The 18,945-nt window shown below is 46.3% G+C and overlaps 1 protein-coding gene across 3 annotated transcripts in view; it reads left to right on the forward strand.

Moving 5' to 3' along the window:
• The window catches only part of LOC106604933 (slit homolog 3 protein), a 199,708-nt gene extending 188,453 nt beyond the window's left edge, over positions 1 to 11,255 (forward strand). For all 3 annotated transcript variants that reach the window (XM_014200077.2, XM_014200078.2, XM_014200079.2), the window contains 5 exons: positions 726 to 856; positions 7,984 to 8,138; positions 8,360 to 8,648; positions 8,894 to 9,099; positions 9,286 to 11,255. In XM_014200077.2, coding sequence (XP_014055552.1) covers positions 726 to 856; positions 7,984 to 8,138; positions 8,360 to 8,648; positions 8,894 to 9,099; positions 9,286 to 9,527 — 1,023 coding nt within the window. In that variant the 3' untranslated portion in view covers positions 9,528 to 11,255. The remainder of the gene's footprint in view (positions 1 to 725; positions 857 to 7,983; positions 8,139 to 8,359; positions 8,649 to 8,893; positions 9,100 to 9,285) is intronic.
• Positions 11,256 to 18,945: the final 7,690 nt, after the last annotated feature.

Below are 18,945 nucleotides of genomic sequence, written 5' to 3' on the forward strand. Positions count from 1 at the left end.
TTTTCTTAGGTTGTCTGCTTGAAATTTTAAGATTTGATGGGGAAGCTGAGAGTTCAAATATACTGTTTAGGTTTTCTACTGCCAAGTTTATACCTTCACTATTACAGTGAAACCTTTTGAATGCTCTAAGAGACTCTGGGTTGAGGTCAGTGATAAAGTAGTCTACAGTACTACTGCCAAGAGATGAGCTATATGTGTAACTACCATAGGAGTCCCCTCGAAACCTACCATTGACCATGTATATACCGTGCGACAGAGCTGCAGGAGTTGTGACCCGTTTGGGGGGAGGGAATGCTGTCACCTCCAAGTAGGTGTTTGTCCACCTGTGTGCTGAGGGTGTCGGGTTCTTGTCCAGTTCTGGCATTTAGGTCGCCACAGACAAGTACATGTCCCTGAACCTGGAAATTGTTGATCTCCCCCTCTAAGATGGATAAGCTGTCATTGTTAAAGTATGGGGATTCTATTGGGGGGGATATAGGTAGCACACGAGGCCATTTTTCTCTGTTGAGATAATTTCCTTAATAATTTCAAGCCAGATGTAAAATGTTCCTGTTTTGACTAATTTAATAGAGTCGGTTAGGTCTGCTCTATATCAAATTAGCATACCCCTGAATCTCTTCCCTGTCCCTCTGTCTCTCTGTCTCTCAGTCTCTCTCTCTCTCTCTCTCTCTCTCTCTCTCTCAGTGGGCCTCTTGTCAAATGTCTGTCTGTCTGTCTCTCTCCAGGTGGCTACAGATAAGGACAACGGTATTCTGCTCTACAAGGAGGATCATGATCCTCTAGCTCTAGAGCTGTACCAGGGACACATACGCATCATCTACGACATCGCTAACTACCCACCGACCACCGTCTACAGGTCAGCACACACACACACACACACACACACACACACACACACACACACACACACACACACACACACACACACACACACACACACACACACACACACACACACACACACACACACACACACACAGATTACAGGTTCCATACACTTTCACAGAATAATGTACACACAAACAATTAATATGCAACTTCCAGAAACTTTAGCTACTGCCCCACCTCCACAAACAACAGGATAGTTCTCAAAGAAAACCTCACACAATAGCGGGCTTTCATCTCGCCACTCAGGAGCCAAAGAGCCTTGTAAGCCATGTAGGCCTGACCAGCTTAAAGCGTGATCCCTCTAACTCTGCGGCATATCATAAAACCAGCTCAACTTTTACATGACCTGTTTCTCTTTCCCTCTGGCGGCAGCTCCCACCGTTTTAATGCAAGCACACACACTGCTCACACTGCTCCACACACACTGCTCACACTGCTCACACTCTCTCTCTCTCTCTCTCTCTCTCTCTCTCTCTCTCTCTCTCTCTCTCTCTCTCTCTCTCTCTCTCTCTCTCTCTCTCTCTCTCTCTCTCTCTCTCTCTCTCTCTCTCTCTCTCTCTCTCTCTCTCTCTCTCTCTCTCTCTCTCTCTCACCTCTGAGTAGCAGCCACCTCCATCTAGACCCGGCTACGCGGTTATGCTCAGTGGAGCCCCTCACAAACAAAAAACTGCCTTCTGCTCTCCCCAGACAGACGGGGCGCTGAGGAGTTTGTTGAGTCTGTCCCCGCTAGTCCCTATCTCCAGCCCAGCATGCTAACACAGAAAGCCTGTGCTACACAGAGTAGGGGAGCGCAGTTAACACTTTACTGTACACACATCCATGTATCCGTTCGTAAAGCCTCTATAGCAGCTAAATAAAGACCATTATAACAGCCGACATGGGCAGTCAGTGAGATTTTGAACAACGGCTTAAGAAAGACCAGAGCAGAAGAGAGGAGAACAGAGCCCATAGGAGCTGACCTCAGCCCAGCGCCACTGTCTGTCTGCTCCGGATTTGTTGTTATTGATCCAAACGTCATCCGGCCAATCCCCTGTGCTGTTTAGAGAGACTTTTAGCTGCTGCCCCGAGGCAGGGAAGGAGGGAGGGAGAGAGGGAGGTAGGGTATCGATCGACCCATCAAAGAGCTGCCCAGTGAAAAAGAACAGCTCCTCCCCAAGTGATTTGTTAGACTGGGATCATCTCATGCACTGGGCCCTTTTTCACGTGTTGTATTCCTCCTATTACCTCCAAAGTAATGAAATGGTCGTCTTCGAACGGCAGGGAGGAAGGAAGGAAAGGACATCTCAGTCGTTCCTTTGTCTTGCAGCAATCAAAAGGCATGTCCAGTTTCAAAATGAAATTAGATGCTTGAACTCTGAAGCAAATGGGCCTGTCATGGTTTTGGTTTGAAATCATATCCAAGCCCCAGCTCTATACCAGGTCCAGCCCCAGGCCTGTCTCCCAGCCCCAACCCCAGCTCTAGCCCTAGGCCTGTCTCCAGCCCCAACCCCAGCTCCAGCCCCAGGCCTGTCTGATGCGTCATGGCTTCCTCATTTTGTTCTGGATCTGCAGACTCTCCCCCTCATTAGTCCCTTTTCCCCCAGAGTGACGTAGCGTTTTGTGGCTTTGGCAGCGCCTTGCCCCATTGTCTTTGGGGTGCAGAGGGAGTGATGCAGGGAGCGGGGATGGGGTGAGCGAGAGGAGACAGGACGGGAAAGTGAGGAGGGGAATTACCCCTGTCCGCTCCCATTACTGGAACATGGTCCACGACAGAGCCCAGAATACACAGCACCCAGCGCGTTCCCGAGTTCTCCCTGTGATGGTTAGCATTAACGTTAACTGTGTGGAGCAGCAGGCCTCACTTCCAGCCAGGGCCTCAATTTTACACAGCTCCCGCCCGATGATGCACAGATGTGGATGTACTGTGAGTTGAGCTTTGAGGATGTTCACCTTCAGAGAGAGAGAGAAAGAGAGTGGTGGTGGTTGCGGTCGGTACATTCCTCAGCCCTCTGTGGTCCAGCGGCTCTCGGCGGGAGAGTGACTTCAAGTGAACGTTGGGTCGTAAAGACGCGGTGGGAGCGGGGTGGGAGCGGGGTGGGAGGGGGGTGGGAGCGGGGTGGGAGGGGGGCCGGGGGAGGAAGGGGATGTTTCCACTCCTGCAGCTCCTTCTGGCTGCCTGCAGGTCTCCCTGCCCTGCAGCACCGCTGCTTGCACCGGGGGGGGGGAGGGGGAGAGAGAGGAGACTGGAGCAGAGACAGCTTCAGCAAGGAGAGGAGGAGAAGAGGTGAAGGGTGGAGGTTTGAGAAGGAGAGAGTGGTGAGAAAAACAGGAAAGAGAAGTATGAGTGAACGGAGGGTGGTCTGGTCAAGTGTCTGTCTGAAGGGAAGGCGGGGTGTGAAGTACTCATCTGTCCAGATCTAACCTGCCTCACACGACGGGGGAGGAAAAGAGAGAGAAGGAGAGAGAGGGATGAGATGAGATGGAGGCAGCAGGAGAGAGGCCCTTTCCCCACCCGAGAGGCCTCATTACCATCTGATGAATGCCCGGGTCCTCACTGTGTGTTAATGTCCTGCCCTTTACCAAATGCCACAGTAATCCTTCTATTAGTTTAAGGGACCACGTCTGCTGTTATTCAGGAGAGAAGGATAGAGGGAGAGAAGAAGTATGGAAGGAAAGGGGCATAAAAACATCACAGACAATTGAACGAGAGCGTTTCAATTTGCTACCCAACTCCCTCCCACCCTTTCTAGGTTCCGCAATCTCACTGCCACACCTAGGCTGCACATCCCAAATGGCACCCTATTCCCTATAAATTGCATTACTTTTGTCCAGGACCCATAGGGCTCTGGTCAAAAGTAGTGCACTATGTAGGGAATAGGGTGCCGTTTGGGACATAGCCCTACAGTATCTGTATTGGTGCCCTTCAAAAAGGAGCCAGCCCTTGCCTCCCATGAAACTTTGATTTAGAGCTGCGGAGAAGAGCCTATAGAGGGGTCAGAGTGTCTCTCTCTTCTCTCTGTTGCTTTTCTATGCTCCACTCAGCATCAGCCGAATATGTCTCTTTATGAGCCGAGTGCCACATCAGAGCAGAGTGGAGAGAGTCTTTAAGGGCTGAGTCACAAAGGAGAGAAGACAGGAGAGGAGAATAGAGGAGAGGACAGGCAGCATGGGAACAAAGTGGGGCTACTGGTAGAGGGTGCAGAGAGGAGATCGAGAGAGCGAGAAAGAAAGAAAGAAAGAAAGAAAGAAAGAAAGAAAGAAAGAAAGAAAGAAAGATAGAAAGAAACAAAGAAAGATAGACGGGGAAGAAAGTAAGGGGGGAGAAAGAGAGTGAGAGAGAGAGAGATATAGAGCGGAGGAGAGAGAGAGAGAGAGAGACCGCTGGGTATGAGATGGGCCTCCCTCCCGTTGATCACTGGTCAGAGAGAGATGGGCCTCCCGGTGAACCCTGGTCAAAAGTAGTGCACTTATAGGGGATAATTGACAATTGGGAGGCAGAAAGTGTTCCACAGAGGTCAGGAGAATGGAGTGTGACATCTGACTGGAGAATGCAGCACCATTGGCAAGCACCATAAAGGAGACCATAAGACCGGCGTGTTTAGACCATGGAAGCTTCCGGTCTCTGGGAAGCTGAAGTCAAGTCCTTTCAAGGGCATAGCTGTTATGTTTCCACCTAGCTACCCCCACCCGTTAAGATGGTTTAGATAGCTGCAGTTAGACCTAGCTATCCCTAAGAGGAGCCAGCCAGGCAGCCAAACAACATCTCCCCCCCCCCCCCATTCCTCAGACCACATACACTAAATAAGCTAGTCGGGTTAGTGCTACATTGTAAGCAAATGATAGTTCTGGCTAATTTCATTTTAAAATGTAAATAGGCTCTACAGGGTAGCTGGTTCAAGGTAACTTTACTCAGATAAAGGCAACCGGTAATTGTTTCAAAGTTAGCGTATGTGTCATTTCTAATGTGGTTTGGTTGCGAGCGGAAAACAGAGTATTTGATTCTCGGCTGACAGGAAATTGATTTCCCCTGGTCGACTTGCAGGGGGACACGACGCTGCTGAAATCTGCCACGGCTTTCTGTTTGTTTTTATTGAATTCCATAATGGGCCGCTTTAAGCTAATACGCAGACTGGGCACACATCAAAGACCCCGCATCCCCCTCAAAAAAATATCATTGCCTCTGGAAAACTTCAGCTTGTCAAAACACAGACAAAACCCAATATTGGCAAAGACTGGAGGGCTGAGCTACACGATTCACCTTGTTAGGCTAGAGCTCTGCTGCCCCTCTGTGGTCATATGACATCATATCAGGATGTGAGCTCTGTTTAACACCAAGTATTACTTCACACTTTTTCCCCCAGAGACAATTATCACCTTGTTGTCAGGGTTGTCATTTGAAAGAGATAAAAACAGAAATAAATCTCTTGACATTTTTCCTAGACCTCTTTGCCTCCAACCCAAAACCCTGTTCTTCCCTGCTACTCCCCCTTTGGCGAGGATGTGGGCTTTCAGATTGCCGTGTAATAAAAGACGGCTGTCAAAACCACAGACACTAGATGAAAATGTCATTAAAGTGTAATAAAGCCGGACTTCCATGGTGGTATTTACATTTTGAATGGAGGACAGGAAGGCAGAAGGGGGTCCTTGCAGCAGGCTTACCATTGTGTTGGTCGAAAAGCCTTGTTTTCAGACCGGAATTGAATTACGGGCCCATAATGCAAACCATACATGCTGCCTGCATGCGTCTGTGTTGGCCCTTTGTTGAGCAAATACCTTTTTTTACTGAAACCACATTGGCCAATTGCTGAGCTGTTTAGGGGTTGTGTCCTTTACCTGTCCTCTCAGCTGTGTTGTGCTAAAGTCCTCACACACTTGACCTACGGGTGAACATTGGTTAGTTGTGCTTGTAGCGTGCTGATGATCTAGTTTTACTGCTGGTCTTTGTCTTGGCAGTGTGTTGGCCTGTATGGAGGGAGCAGTCAGGACTCTAGCTGTCTGTGTTCTGGGCCCACCTCCAGAACTCACAGTACTTTTCTACTGGCTGTTAATTCTAATAATACGATCATTGAACCACTGCGGGAAGTGTCAATCAAATGTTTTTAACCATCAGCCAATAGGAGAGCTGGCAGTAGGGGGGAGGAGCCTTGCTAAACTCCCCTGATGGTATGCTGTTTTTGGAGAAGACCACAACCCAACAGCGGCTAGAGTGGGTTTTTCTCTCGTTTATGTTTTTGGAACAAAAACATTTCTTGGGGTAAGGATAGGAAGAGTTAGTTTTGGGCTGAGAGGAGAAGTTGAGGGAAAGAGCTGCAATCAATTTCACCACCCATACCCATTGGTCTCTCGCTCTCTCTCTTTCTCTCTCCCTATATCTCTTTCTCTCTCTCTCTCTCTCGCTCTCTCTTCCCCGCTCTATCCCTGCCAAACCACTGTCTCTAGCTGTCTGTAATGTAGCTGCCTGTCTCCTCTCCAGGAATAACGTCCATACCAGTGACAGCCTTAGGGCTGATCAGCCTGACCCCATCTACCCCTCAACCTGACCCATCTGCCCCTCTAATCCGGCACCATCTACCCCTCAACATGACCCATCTGCCCCTCTAATCCGGCCCCATCTACCCCTCAACATGACCCATCTGCCCCTCTAATCCGGCCCCATCTACCCCTCAACACGACCCATCTGCCCCTCTAATCCGGCCCCATCTACCCCTCAACATGACCCATCTGCCCCTCTAGTCTGGCCCCATCTACCCCTCAACACGACCCATCTGCCCCTCTAATCCGGCCCCATCTACCCCTCAACATGACCCATCTGCCCCTCTAATCCGGCCCCATCTACCCCTCTTCTCTGACCCCATCTACCCCTCAACATGACCCATCTGCCCCTCTAATCCGGCCCCATCTACCCCTCAACATGACCCATCTGCCCCTCTAGTCTGGCCCCATCTACCCCTCAACACGACCCATCTGCCCCTCTAATCCGGCCCCATCTACCCCTCAACATGACCCATCTGCCCCTCTAATCCGGCCCCATCTACCCCTCTTCTCTGACCCCATCTACCCCTCAACATGACCCATCTACCCCTCTAATCCGGCCCCATCTACCCCTCCCATCTGACCCCATATACCCCTCTACTCTGACCCCATCTACCCCTCAACATGACCCATCTGCCCCTCTAATCTGGCCCCATCTACCCCTCTACTCTGACCCCAGCTACCCCTCAGCCTGGACCCATCTACCCCTTCACCCTGAGTCAGAGCCTTGTAGCCTAACCCCAAATGACCGCATCTACCCCCTCCTCAACTCTCCTCCCCTCCCAAGGTCTAGCGGGGTTATGACCTCATACCCCAGGCTACTGTTGTATCAGCTCTTAGACCAAACACAATTACCCAGCAGTAACCAGGCGGGCCCAGAGCCCAGAGGCAGTACAGCCTGTTCTGTACCCAGCAGTCAGCCAGTCAGCCAGTGTGGGAACTGGAGCAGTCCAGCGGCAACAGGCCTATTATCATTGAGGGCCAAAATCATCTTGCTTAGCCTGAACCCACCAGCATCATAGCTTGCTATTCCAGTTGGAGTTTGCTGGCGCGGGGAGGTTTTTGCGGGCTGGGTGAGGAGGTGCCTTGCCATGGTTTAAACATGAGTAGTGTGAAAGGCTCTCTGGAGTACACACACTCACTGGCCTCCTCCAGAGTGCTGCTACTGTTCACAGGTCCGGAGTGATACGTGTCCCTATGCTCACAGAGCCCTCACCCTCCACACAGTACGTGTGTGAGAGGACTCAAACCGCATGGCTGCCTAGAATCACGGCCAGCGAAAGCTTTAAACACCCTGCTCTCCTTAATAGCGCCAAACGAGTGCTCTGTAACAATTCAACTGCCACAGAATAATGTGTGAGATCCTATAGAGAAACCAGCTATGTTTATTGTATGAGGCCATTCCAAGTCTCCTTTTCTACTAAATTTGTCCTTGAATAGATGTTTTTCTCCTATTCTATAAAAACTCCTATATTCCTACCATGTGTTGCAATTGCCCTGTGTCCTCTCTCTTTCCCTGTCTCGGTGCAGTGTTGTTGAACCACGTTTTGTAATGTCTTCCTGTCTCTCTCTCTCTCTGCGCAGTGTTGAGTCTGTGAGTGACGGTCTATTCCACACGGTGGAGCTCCTGATTCAGAACCACTCTCTGAGCCTGGTGGTGGACAAGGGATCCCCCAAGAGCCTGGGCAAGCTGCCCCGCCAGCCCTCTGTGGACCACAACACACAGCTCTACATAGGAGGTAAGCAGAAACCCATATCGTACACACACCTGTACACACCATTACCTTATGTAAAAAATAAAATAAAACACCCCTACGCATACCTACTGATTTTGAGGATACATATTTTTTTGGTTTGCATTTACATTTCACAAAATGTCAGAACATCAAACCAGAATGTCAGAATGATCTAACCCCTTAGTTCTTCCATCCCTCCTCCCCCACCTCCTCCTCCCCTCCAGGTGTGCCCTCAGCGGTAATGGCGTCCAGACTGCGTTCAGGTCCCGATCGCAGCCCCCAGGCCTTCAACGGCTGCATCCACAACGTCCGGATCAACGGAGAGCTCCAGGATTTGGGGGCAGCGCTGCGTGGGTTGGAGGGCATCTTGCCAGGCTGCCACTCTTGCAGCGTGTGTGCCCAGGGCGCCTGCAGACAGAGGGGGGAGACGGGTGTGTCCTGTGAGTGCCCACCCAGCCGCAGCGGACCCCTCTGTGACCAGAAGATCGCCCCTAGCCCCTGTCAGAGCAGCAGGTACGGCCTATACAGGACACCTCATAGGCCTTTAGTCATAACTAATTCATAATGAATTAATCGTAGCTTGAGGCATCGTCTTCAACACGTTACATTCACACAGAAACAAACTCATACTTTTACACTTTCCCATGTTTAATAATATTCTAAAATATGAATCATTTGTACTCAACGTGGATACATTTTACACACAAAAACACACACACATTAACATTCCTCATATTGTCTAAATCTCTTTGTGCCAGGTGTGTCCATGGGCTGTGTGTGCCTAAGGCGTCGTCCTACAGTTGTCATTGTGCTGACGGCTACACAGGGCAGTACTGTGACAGGAGAGAGGAGCCCCAAGCTTGCAAAGGACACCAGTGTGGACACGGGGAGTGTAGGGTCACAGAGAGCGGGGAGCCCTCCTGCCATTGCCAGCCGGGCTACACTGGCCCTACCTGTGACGCAGGTGAGAGGAACACACACATAGAAACTGTCATGCTGATGTGTGGACATTTTATTGTATACAGAAACTTGATTCTCAGAGGTCCATAGTAATGATATGCAATTCTTCAGTTAGGCTATCTAAAATAATCCATTAATAAAATCAGACGCTGTAGTGACAGTGAACCTTTCTGATTGCCCCCCCTCACAGAACCGGCGTGCCAGGGAGAGGTGGTGCGTGAGCTGCTGAAGCGGCACCAGCCCATGAAGACGTGCACCTCCACCAGTAAGATCCCCCGGGTGGAGTGTCCCCGCGCCTGCGACGGAGGCTTCTGCTGCGCCCCATCCAAGAGCCGGAGGCGGAAAGTGGTCTTCAAGTGCACCGACGGATCCTCGTACTCTGAGGAGATGGAGACCACCCTGGAGTGTGGCTGTGCCAAGTGCCCGTTGTAATATCACGTCATCGCAATTGGAAACAACCACAAACAAAAAAAAGGGACCTGCTGCCAGAGAGCAAAAATAAAATATATTGTAAAATAAAACATAGAACTTATTTTTATTATGGGATTTTTTTTTTAAGAAGAGACTTGATAATTGTTTTTAATATGTCGAATATTATTGTCATATGAGAAGTTATTTTGTACCTTAAGAAAAAAAAAGAAAAAAGATTAACATTCCTGAAAGTATATGAATTTATATGTATGTATAAATCTATATAAATGTAACGTTATAACCTAACCCATGGTTTTTATTTGCTCAGTGTATTATTGCATGTGTGTGTACGTGTTGATACGGTAGGGGAGTCTTTGGACACTTTAAATGTGGAGTGAGACAGTGAGACAGCGAGTTGTACAAAAAGGCTGCAAAGGGAAGGAGGAGTTGGTGCTGCATCACCCCAGACATAAAGAAGAGGAAGGCAGTATTTTTCTTCAGCTATGGAGGCAAACAAAGGAACTGTCCCATTTTGCTCCCCAGCTTTATAATGGACTTCATCCCCACCACAGAGCTAGCTGAGCTCTCTCTACAGGATATGAACTCTTATCCACGGAGCTTGCAAACAGTGATTGTTACTTTGTGCCATAGGAATCCCATTTACATTGTTGTTGCTGATTTGTATTTGTCTGCTGTTTCACATCAGAGATTCTAAAGTACAACCACATTGAGCAACAGATGTTGAAAATAAATATTTTGGGTTGAAAAGATGTTCAAAATATGTATTTCTGGTTGAAAATACATATTTTCTATGGCTTGTGCTCACTGGGATGGGCCAAGATGGCTTCTATAGATGTCTTCTAGACAGAGTCTGTCAGCCAGTGAAGTTCTCCTGAGATTCTGTAACGTGTTTGATTCTTGCATGATTGCATGTGAGAGACTGACAGTCCAAGACAGAATGTGAACTTTCTTTACGATACGGCAGCGGAATAACCGTGCTGCCATTATACGACGGTTCCCTTCATAGAAATGTAATCTAGATCAAATCCTGCAGTTTGTCCTGGCGTTCTGGAGTCATTCAGCGAAATAACTTGGCGTTCTAGAAATCCTCCGAATGAGAACTTGTTGTGTCTGTGGTCACAGCTCAGATGGAAAAGGACTTTATAATGCTTGGCCTACCCTGGCCTGCGAAATCATTGTTGGACTCAAATCATTACCGTCCATTACTACTAACACTATTAAATGCATAGATGAAGCCAATAACTACTGTATTGATTACTTTGTAAACATGTGTTTACCATAGGATTTGAGGTATCATCACAGTCGTCGTCCCTGTCAGTCAGAAAATATTTGGTAACACTTGAATTGTATATTATTTTATTACCACATATTGATACTGTTATAGAGTGCAGTACATGTCAAATACAGTGTTACCAAATATTCTTTCCATTGAGAGTTTGGCAGTGATCAAGTTCAGTACACCCTTTACCCCCAGTACCTCACGCTAACTACTCCAATACCCCCATGCCTCAAAACATTCAATGAAATGGTTCTGTATGTATGGAAGGTGTAGCCTCTACAATGTAAATGATCTTATGTCAGATGCCTTATATTCAGTAATAATAATAATAATAATAATAATAACTATTATGTTGGCCATACTATAAGGTGCATCCTCCAGACATAGATATATTTCTGGTTAAACATGTGATGAATAATTATGTTGAAATTAAACTACCATGAAACTAGTGTCTATGTTTGAGTTAATATTAGACAGACTGGCCAGGCCAGACTGCATGCTCTTAACATTGGAGAAATGCAAAATTTAGAAAAAGAAAAAGAAAATTCGTTTTTTTAAATATACACTGCTCAAAAAAATAAAGGGAACACTTAAACAACACAATGTAACTCCAAGTCAATCACACTTCTGTGAAATCAAACTGTCCACTTAGGAAGCAACACTGATTGACAATAAATGTCACATGCTGTTGTGCAAATGGAATAGACAACAGGTGGAAATTATAGGCAATTAGCAAGACACCCCCAATAAAGGAGTGGTTCTGCAGGTGGGGACCACAGACCACTTCTCAGTTCCTATGCTTCCTGGCTGATGTTTTGGTCACTTTTGAATGCTGGCGGTGCTTTCACTCTAGTGGTAGCATGAGACGGAGTCTACAACCCACACAAGTGGCTCAGGTAGTGCAGCTCATCCAGGATGGCACATCAATGCGAGCTGTGGCAAGAAGGTTTGCTGTGTCTGTCAGCGTAGTGTCCAGAGCAAGAAGGCGCTACCAGGAGACAGGCCAGTACATCAGGAGACGTGGAGGAGGCCGTAGGAGGGCAACAACCCAGCAGCAGGACCGCTACCTCCGCCTTTGTACAAGGAGGAGCAGGAGAAGCACTGCCAGAGCCCTGCAAAATGACCTCCAGCAGGCCACAAATGTGCATGTGTCTGCTCAAACGGTCAGAAACAGACTCCATGAGGGTGGTATGAGGGCCCGACGTCCACAGGTGGGGGTTGTGCTTACAGCCCAACACCGTGCAGGACGTTTGGCATTTGCCAGAGAACACCAAGATTGGCAAATTCGCCACTGCCGCGCCCTGTGCTCTTCACAGATGAAAGCAGGTTCACACTGAGCACGTGACAGACGTGACAGAGTCTGGACACGCCGTGGAGAACGTTCTGCTGCCTGCAACATCCTCCAGCATGACCGGTTTGGCGGTGGGTCAGTCATGGTGTTGGGTGGCAGACTCCATGAGGGTGGTATGAGGGCCCGACGTCCACAGGTGGGGGTTGTGCTTACAGCCCAACACCGTGCAGGACGTTTGGCATTTGCCAGAGAACACCAAGATTGGCAAATTCGCCACTGGCGCCCTGTGCTCTTCACAGATGAAAGCAGGTTCACACTGAGCACGTGACAGACGTGACAGAGTCTGGAGATGCCGTGGAGAACGTTCTGCTGCCTGCAACATCCTCCAGCATGACCGGTTTGGCGGTGGGTCAGTCATGGTGTTGGGTGGCATTTCTTTGGGGGGCCGCACAGCCCTCCATGTGCTCGCCAGGGGTAGCCTGACTGCCATTAGGTACCGAGATGAGATCCTCAGACCCCTTGTGAGACCATATGCTGGTGCGGTTGGCCCTGAGGTTCCTCCTAATGCAAGACAATGCTAGACCTCATGTGGCTGGAGTGTGTCAGCAGTTCCTGCAAGAGGAAGGCATTGATGCTATGGACTGGCCTGCTCGTTCCCCAGACCTGAATCCAATTGAGCACATCTGGGACATCATGTCTCACTCCATCCACCAACGCCACGTTGCACCACAGACTGTCCAGGAGTTGGCGGATGCTTTAGTCCAGGTCTGGGAGGAGATCCCTCAGGAGACCATCCGCCACCTCATCAGGAGCATGCCCAGGCGTTGTAGGGAGGTCATACAGGCACGTGGAGGCCACACACACTACTGAGCCTCATTTTGACTTGTTTTAATGACATTACATCAAAGTTGGATCAGCCTGTAGTGTGGTTTTCCACTTTAATTTTGAGTGTGACTCCAAATCCAGACCTCCATGGGTTGATAAATTGGATTTCCATTGATTATTTTTGTGTGATTTTGTTGTCAGCACATTCAAATCTAGGATGTGTTGTTTAAGTGTTCCCTTTATTTTTTGAGCAGTATATTTTGTCTCTCTGTGTTTCATACATTTTCTTCAGTTGGCAAGAGGCTGAATGTATTGTATCTCAGAAAGCATCCGAGCAGGTGAAACAGTGCCCCTCTTGTCTCTGCATGTGTAGGCCATCTATCTGATGCTGTCTGGTCATAAGGAGTACGATATTGTTGCCACCGGTGCATTGAATGCAAGGGAAGCAAAAGAGCATTTGACCTCCCTTGATAAAATAAAAAATATAAAATAATAGTTTAGCTCAAGTGTGAATAGTCCTGGCGCAGCAAACACATCGCATTAAGACAAATACGTCATTGACAGAAACAACTTGAGTTGTTGCATTTGGTGTTGTCCTCCGGTGGCTAGCTAGCTACAATTGTCCATTTCCTAAATTAGCCATGGATTGAGATAGGGATGATTATAAAGGCGATTCTGATCCAACCATAAATTCATACATTGTTCACCTGGACTGAGAGAACAGAATTTCAATATGTAGCTAGATGTAGAAGGCTGATGTTAACTAGCTAACGTTGCCCATGAAAGTAAGTTAGGCAAGCAAGCATTTTAGCCAGGTTGCCTAAAACAACAACACAAATAAATGTGTACTGTATGACAGAGGAATAGACTGTTTCGTCAACATGAAAGAGGATGGGAGGTAGGTTAAGAGGCAGGGACCTCATTTATAAAATTGTTCTTAGATTTATACTTAGTCATAAGATCATTTCTGACGTGTGCTTACATTCGATTCATAAAAAATACTGAGCATAAAAAAACCTTGCTTATGCAGATTCTAAGAAGCCCATTTGTAATTTACACACCTGTGATCTATAAATCTCAGATTATTTTAAAATGTACGGCACCTGAACGCGCCTTACAATCAGCAATGTCCCCTTATAGAATGCTAGCACAAATGAGGGTTTAGTCAGGAATAGCCATGAACCAAAAGAGAAAAGCTAAATGTTTGGGAAGACGAGATCACGGCGATGGTAGAGGAGATTGAAGACAGGCAACACACATTACTCGGTGGACTAAATAGTGGGTAGACAAACAAAGCTAAACAGGTAGCTTGGGAGTGTGTCGCGGCTGCAGTGAACGACGTGGGCAGCAAGACAGAACTGTAGCTGATGGGAAAAATAAATGGTCTGACAAACTGCAAGGGGGGGGAAATAGCCATATATAACCGCAGCATTAAGGCAATGGGAGGGGGGTCTGGCACGCCGGAGCTCTCCAAAATGGACCGGCGCAAGCATTGGGGAAAGCGCATACACTGGCACATGCTCCAACGGCTACAGTGAATGTTTCAAAAAAGGTGTTTCTTCTATTTTTCATATGGTTTAATCCCAACTTTAACATCGTTTAGCAGTAACATTCGAAACGGTGAAGTCGGCGCGAAACCCCCACGACTGGATCACGGTAAGTAATTAAGGGAACATTCCAGGCATTCCCGTGATTGACAGATAGCAGGTTGATTGGCATGTCGGACCCGCGAACACTGGGTACTGGTAAGTACAACCAACTAATAGCCTAACACACAGCTGTCTGTGCGGGTCGCTACAATATACAAGACATGCACTGATTTTATTTTATTAACATAGAAACGGGGGAAGCTGCTTTGCAGCTCATGCGACGGGTGAGTGTGCCCAATCCACCAAGGGAAGCTGCGTTGCAGCCCGTGCGCCCTGCACCCAGAGATAAAGTGCATGAGGGTCCCAAATCAGCAGGTGCCAGAAGTAAGGGGGGAGTTTGGCACAGGTGTCGAGGGTCCGTCTGCGTCCATGCGCCAGGATGAAGTCCGTGAGGCGATTCATTTACATAATGCAACTGAACGTTTTCCACAACGTGAATAAAAAAACCTATGCTTTGTATATTGTTTGGCATTCTGTTTCTTACGCCAATATCTGTATGACCTGCCGCCTCCTCAGTCCATCAGCCGGGGCAGGTGCTCCATTGGGTGGTGGGTTAGGAGACTCTTGGGGGTCCATTTTAATCTCCGCATCCATTTCAATACCATGCCTCAGGGCTATGTTGTGCCGCACCCTACATTTCAGTATTATGCATGTCACCTTTGATTGGGGAGGGAAACCATTCTTAAAACAGGCCAACATTTTATTTCGGTTTGAAATTGCACACCAATGTTCTTGTCAAACAAACTTGCACTACAGTTACTGAGATCTTGAAATCGTCCTCACACCTTTTAATTGATCATGCCTAACAAATTGTTCATAAAGCTAATGCAAAGTTCACCACAGGCTTGGCGGCATATGCATTCCAAACTGCACTACCCCTACATAACCAGCAGGAAAATCACTTACGTCAAGTTTAGACTGCATAGAGAAGATAATTTCCACGTCAAAGTAATGTTTTATAAATAACTACTTATACTGGTTTTCTGCGTAAATCATAGTTAAGATCAAAAAAAGATCTGCTCAGCAAGGAAGAAACCACTGCTCCAAAACTGCCATTAAAAAAGCCAGGCTACGGTTTGCAACTGCACATGTGGCCAAAGATCGTACTTTTTGGAGAAATGTCCTCTGGTCTGATGAAACAAAAATAGAACTTCGTTATGTTTGGAGGAAAAAGAGGGAGGCTTGCAAGCCAAAGAACACCATCCCAACCGTGAAGCACTGGGGTGGCAGCATCATGTTGTGGCGGTGCTTTGCTGCAGGAGGGACTGGTGCACTTTTCAAAATAGATGGCTCCATGAGGTAGGAAAATGATGTGGATATATTGAAGCAACATCTCAAGACATCAGTCAGGAAGTTGAAGCTTGCTCGCAAGTGGGTCTTCCAAATGGACAATGACCACAAGCATACTTCCAAAGTTGTGGCAAAATGGCTTAAGGACAACAAAGTCAAGGTATTGGAGTGGCCATCACAAAGCCCTGACCTCAATCCCATAGAAAATTTGTGGGCAGAACTGAAAAAGCGTGTGCAAGCAAGGAGGCCTACAAACCTGACTCAGTTACACCAGCTCTGTCAGGATTAATGGGCCAATATTCACCCAACTTATTGTGGGAAGCTTGTGGAAGGCTACCCAAAACATTTGACCCAATTAAACAATTTAACGGCAATGCTACCAAATACTAATTGAGTGTATGTAAACTTATGACCCACTGGGAATGTGATGAAAGAAATAAAAGCTGAAATATATTGTTCTCTCTACTATAATTCTGACATATCACATACTTAAAATAAAGTGGTGATCCTAACTGACCTAAAACAGGGAATTTTTACTAGGATTAAATGTCAGGAATTGTGTAAAACTGAGTTTAAATCTATTTGGTTAAGGTGTATGTAAACCTATGGCTTTAACTGTAGATGGGAGGGGTTGCGTGGAGCTGAAGAATGGTTCTAAATACAAACAAAAGATAACTATTGTAAACTAGTTAATCAGGTGCCACAAAGAGGGACTTGGAGAAATTGCAGTTAGCTCAGAACAGGGCAGCACGGCTGGCCCTTAAAAGTACACGGAGAGCTAACATTAATTGCATGCATGTCAATCTGTCATGGTTCAAAGTGGAAGAGCGATTGAATTCATCACTACTTGTTTTTGTAAGAGGTGTTGGCAAGCTGAATGACACCCATGCATACCCCACAAGACATACCACCAGAGGTTTCTTCACAGTCCCCAAGTCCAGAACAGACTATGGGAGGCGCACAGTACTACATAGAGCCATGACTACATGGAACTCTATTTCACATCAGGTAACTGATGCAAGCAGTAGAATCAGATTTAAAAAACTGTTAAAAATACACCTTATGGAACAACGGGGAGTGTGAAGAGACACACACAGGTACAGGCACATGCATATGTACACATTGTGATGTTGTCCAGCTTACTAAAGTGCCTTTACAAGTCATTGTGACGTCATCACGTGGACACTGCCTGGCACCTGTGTTGGAGCCAATGAGGTATATAAACCTTGGATTGCTGACTCTATGTATTGGCCATTGAGAGTCTTTGATGCCACAGGTCAGCCATATTTTCACTCCCCAGTAGGAGCAGTCCTCCATAGGAATGAATGGAATTCTACAGTATTTCAATTAAAGGACAAAAGTACATGTATTTCATTATTTAAAAAATTGTAGTGGGGACAGTAACATTAGTAATCTAAATTGTACTTCAAGGAAAATGTTTTTATGTATTTGTTTATTTTTTATGTTTAGCTCACATAATATACTTTGAAAGAATGCATAAAGGTGTCTGTAATATAGTAAATGTGGCAAAAACGAATGTAGAAGTAAATACATGCATATTGAGTACCACACTATGACTCATAATACCCATAAAACCTAGTGGTCAAACTGTTCCAAATGTTTTTCCACCATTCATTTTGATAACCATGTAAATCTCTCTAGGACAAGGTGACTTTTATCAATATATTTGCTTGTAGTCCCCTTTTTCCCCCTTTTTATTATAAATATTCAATAATATTCCAACCGGACAATAGCGTATTCATTACAGAGGAAAAAGAAGGAAGGGCGCGCCTGTGTGACTGCGCAGTAAACAACTCATTGGTCTCAGGCAGTCCACTTGTTGAGTCAGCTCTTATTCTCTCCCCAGTAACAGTAGAAGCATGAAACAAGGTTCTAAAGACTGTTGACATCTAGTGGAAGCCTTAGGAAGTGCAAAATGAACCCTAAGTCACTGTATACTGTATAGGCAATCACTTGAAAAACTACAAACCTCGGATTTCCACACTTCCTGGTTGGATTTTTCTCAGGTTTTTGCCTGCCATATGAGTTCTGTTATACTCACAGACATCATTCAAACAGTTTTAGAAACTTCAGTGTTTTCTATCCAAATCTACTAATAATATGCATATCCTACCTTCTGAGCTTGAGTAGCAGGCAGTTTACTACGGGCACGCCTTTCATCCGGACGTCAAAATACTGCCCCCTACCCTAGAGAAGCTAATTCATCACCGCTGAACTGTTTCATGCAAGTAAAATCCTCCAGAGGTATTACGTTGGACAAATTCATGGTTCTGCTTGTGTACAACTTGGGACTTTTTGTTGTTGTACTGATTTAATTAATTGTTGATTCATTATCTGTATTGTTAAATTGAGTATTTCACAGCATAAAGTCATTATTGAAATAATTTTACTCCTGAAAGAAAATAATATAAAAGGATAATTCATACTATTTCATGAGTGTGGTTACTATAGTAATACATATTAAGACATTAAGACATCGTCAATCTAATGGAATCCAGAGAGAACAAAACCCTGTCCTCAAACATTTACATTGTGTATTTAGTCTTCATAATCATCCTTCAATTTTGTATATTTTTTTTTTATTTATTGCTTTTTTCCTTTTTGTGTGTATTTTGTTCATTTTCATTGTGTTGTGTGAACTGGAATGAAAGCCTGCAGTTGTGGAATTTGAAAACAATTGAACCCTTTACTTATTTTAAAAGCAAACAGTACTTTCAAGGATTACAATAGCACTTTTGATAGCGCACAGGGCTGCAGCCCGGAAGGTTGTGGGTTCACAGACCACAGCAGACAACCTCACTCTCCTTATCCGTTATAGCCTACAACCTTCCGGGTTGAGCTCTTGGTGCGAGCATGAAAATAAAAATTAAATTCTTATTTAAAAAAGGGTTTGTCAAACTCCCTATATCTATGGCACTGGGACAGACAACTAGCCCCGAGCATATCAACATTTAATTCCAAATTTGTGCATATAGATTGTCTGAAAATGTTCCCTTGACTTGCAAAGTTTTGCATAACATCCATGAGGAGTAGCCTACGATTCACAGGCCTAGACAAATGAAT

This window comes from Salmo salar, chromosome ssa05, assembly GCF_905237065.1.
Source record: "Salmo salar chromosome ssa05, Ssal_v3.1, whole genome shotgun sequence".
Classification (NCBI taxonomy): Eukaryota; Metazoa; Chordata; class Actinopteri; order Salmoniformes; family Salmonidae; genus Salmo; species Salmo salar.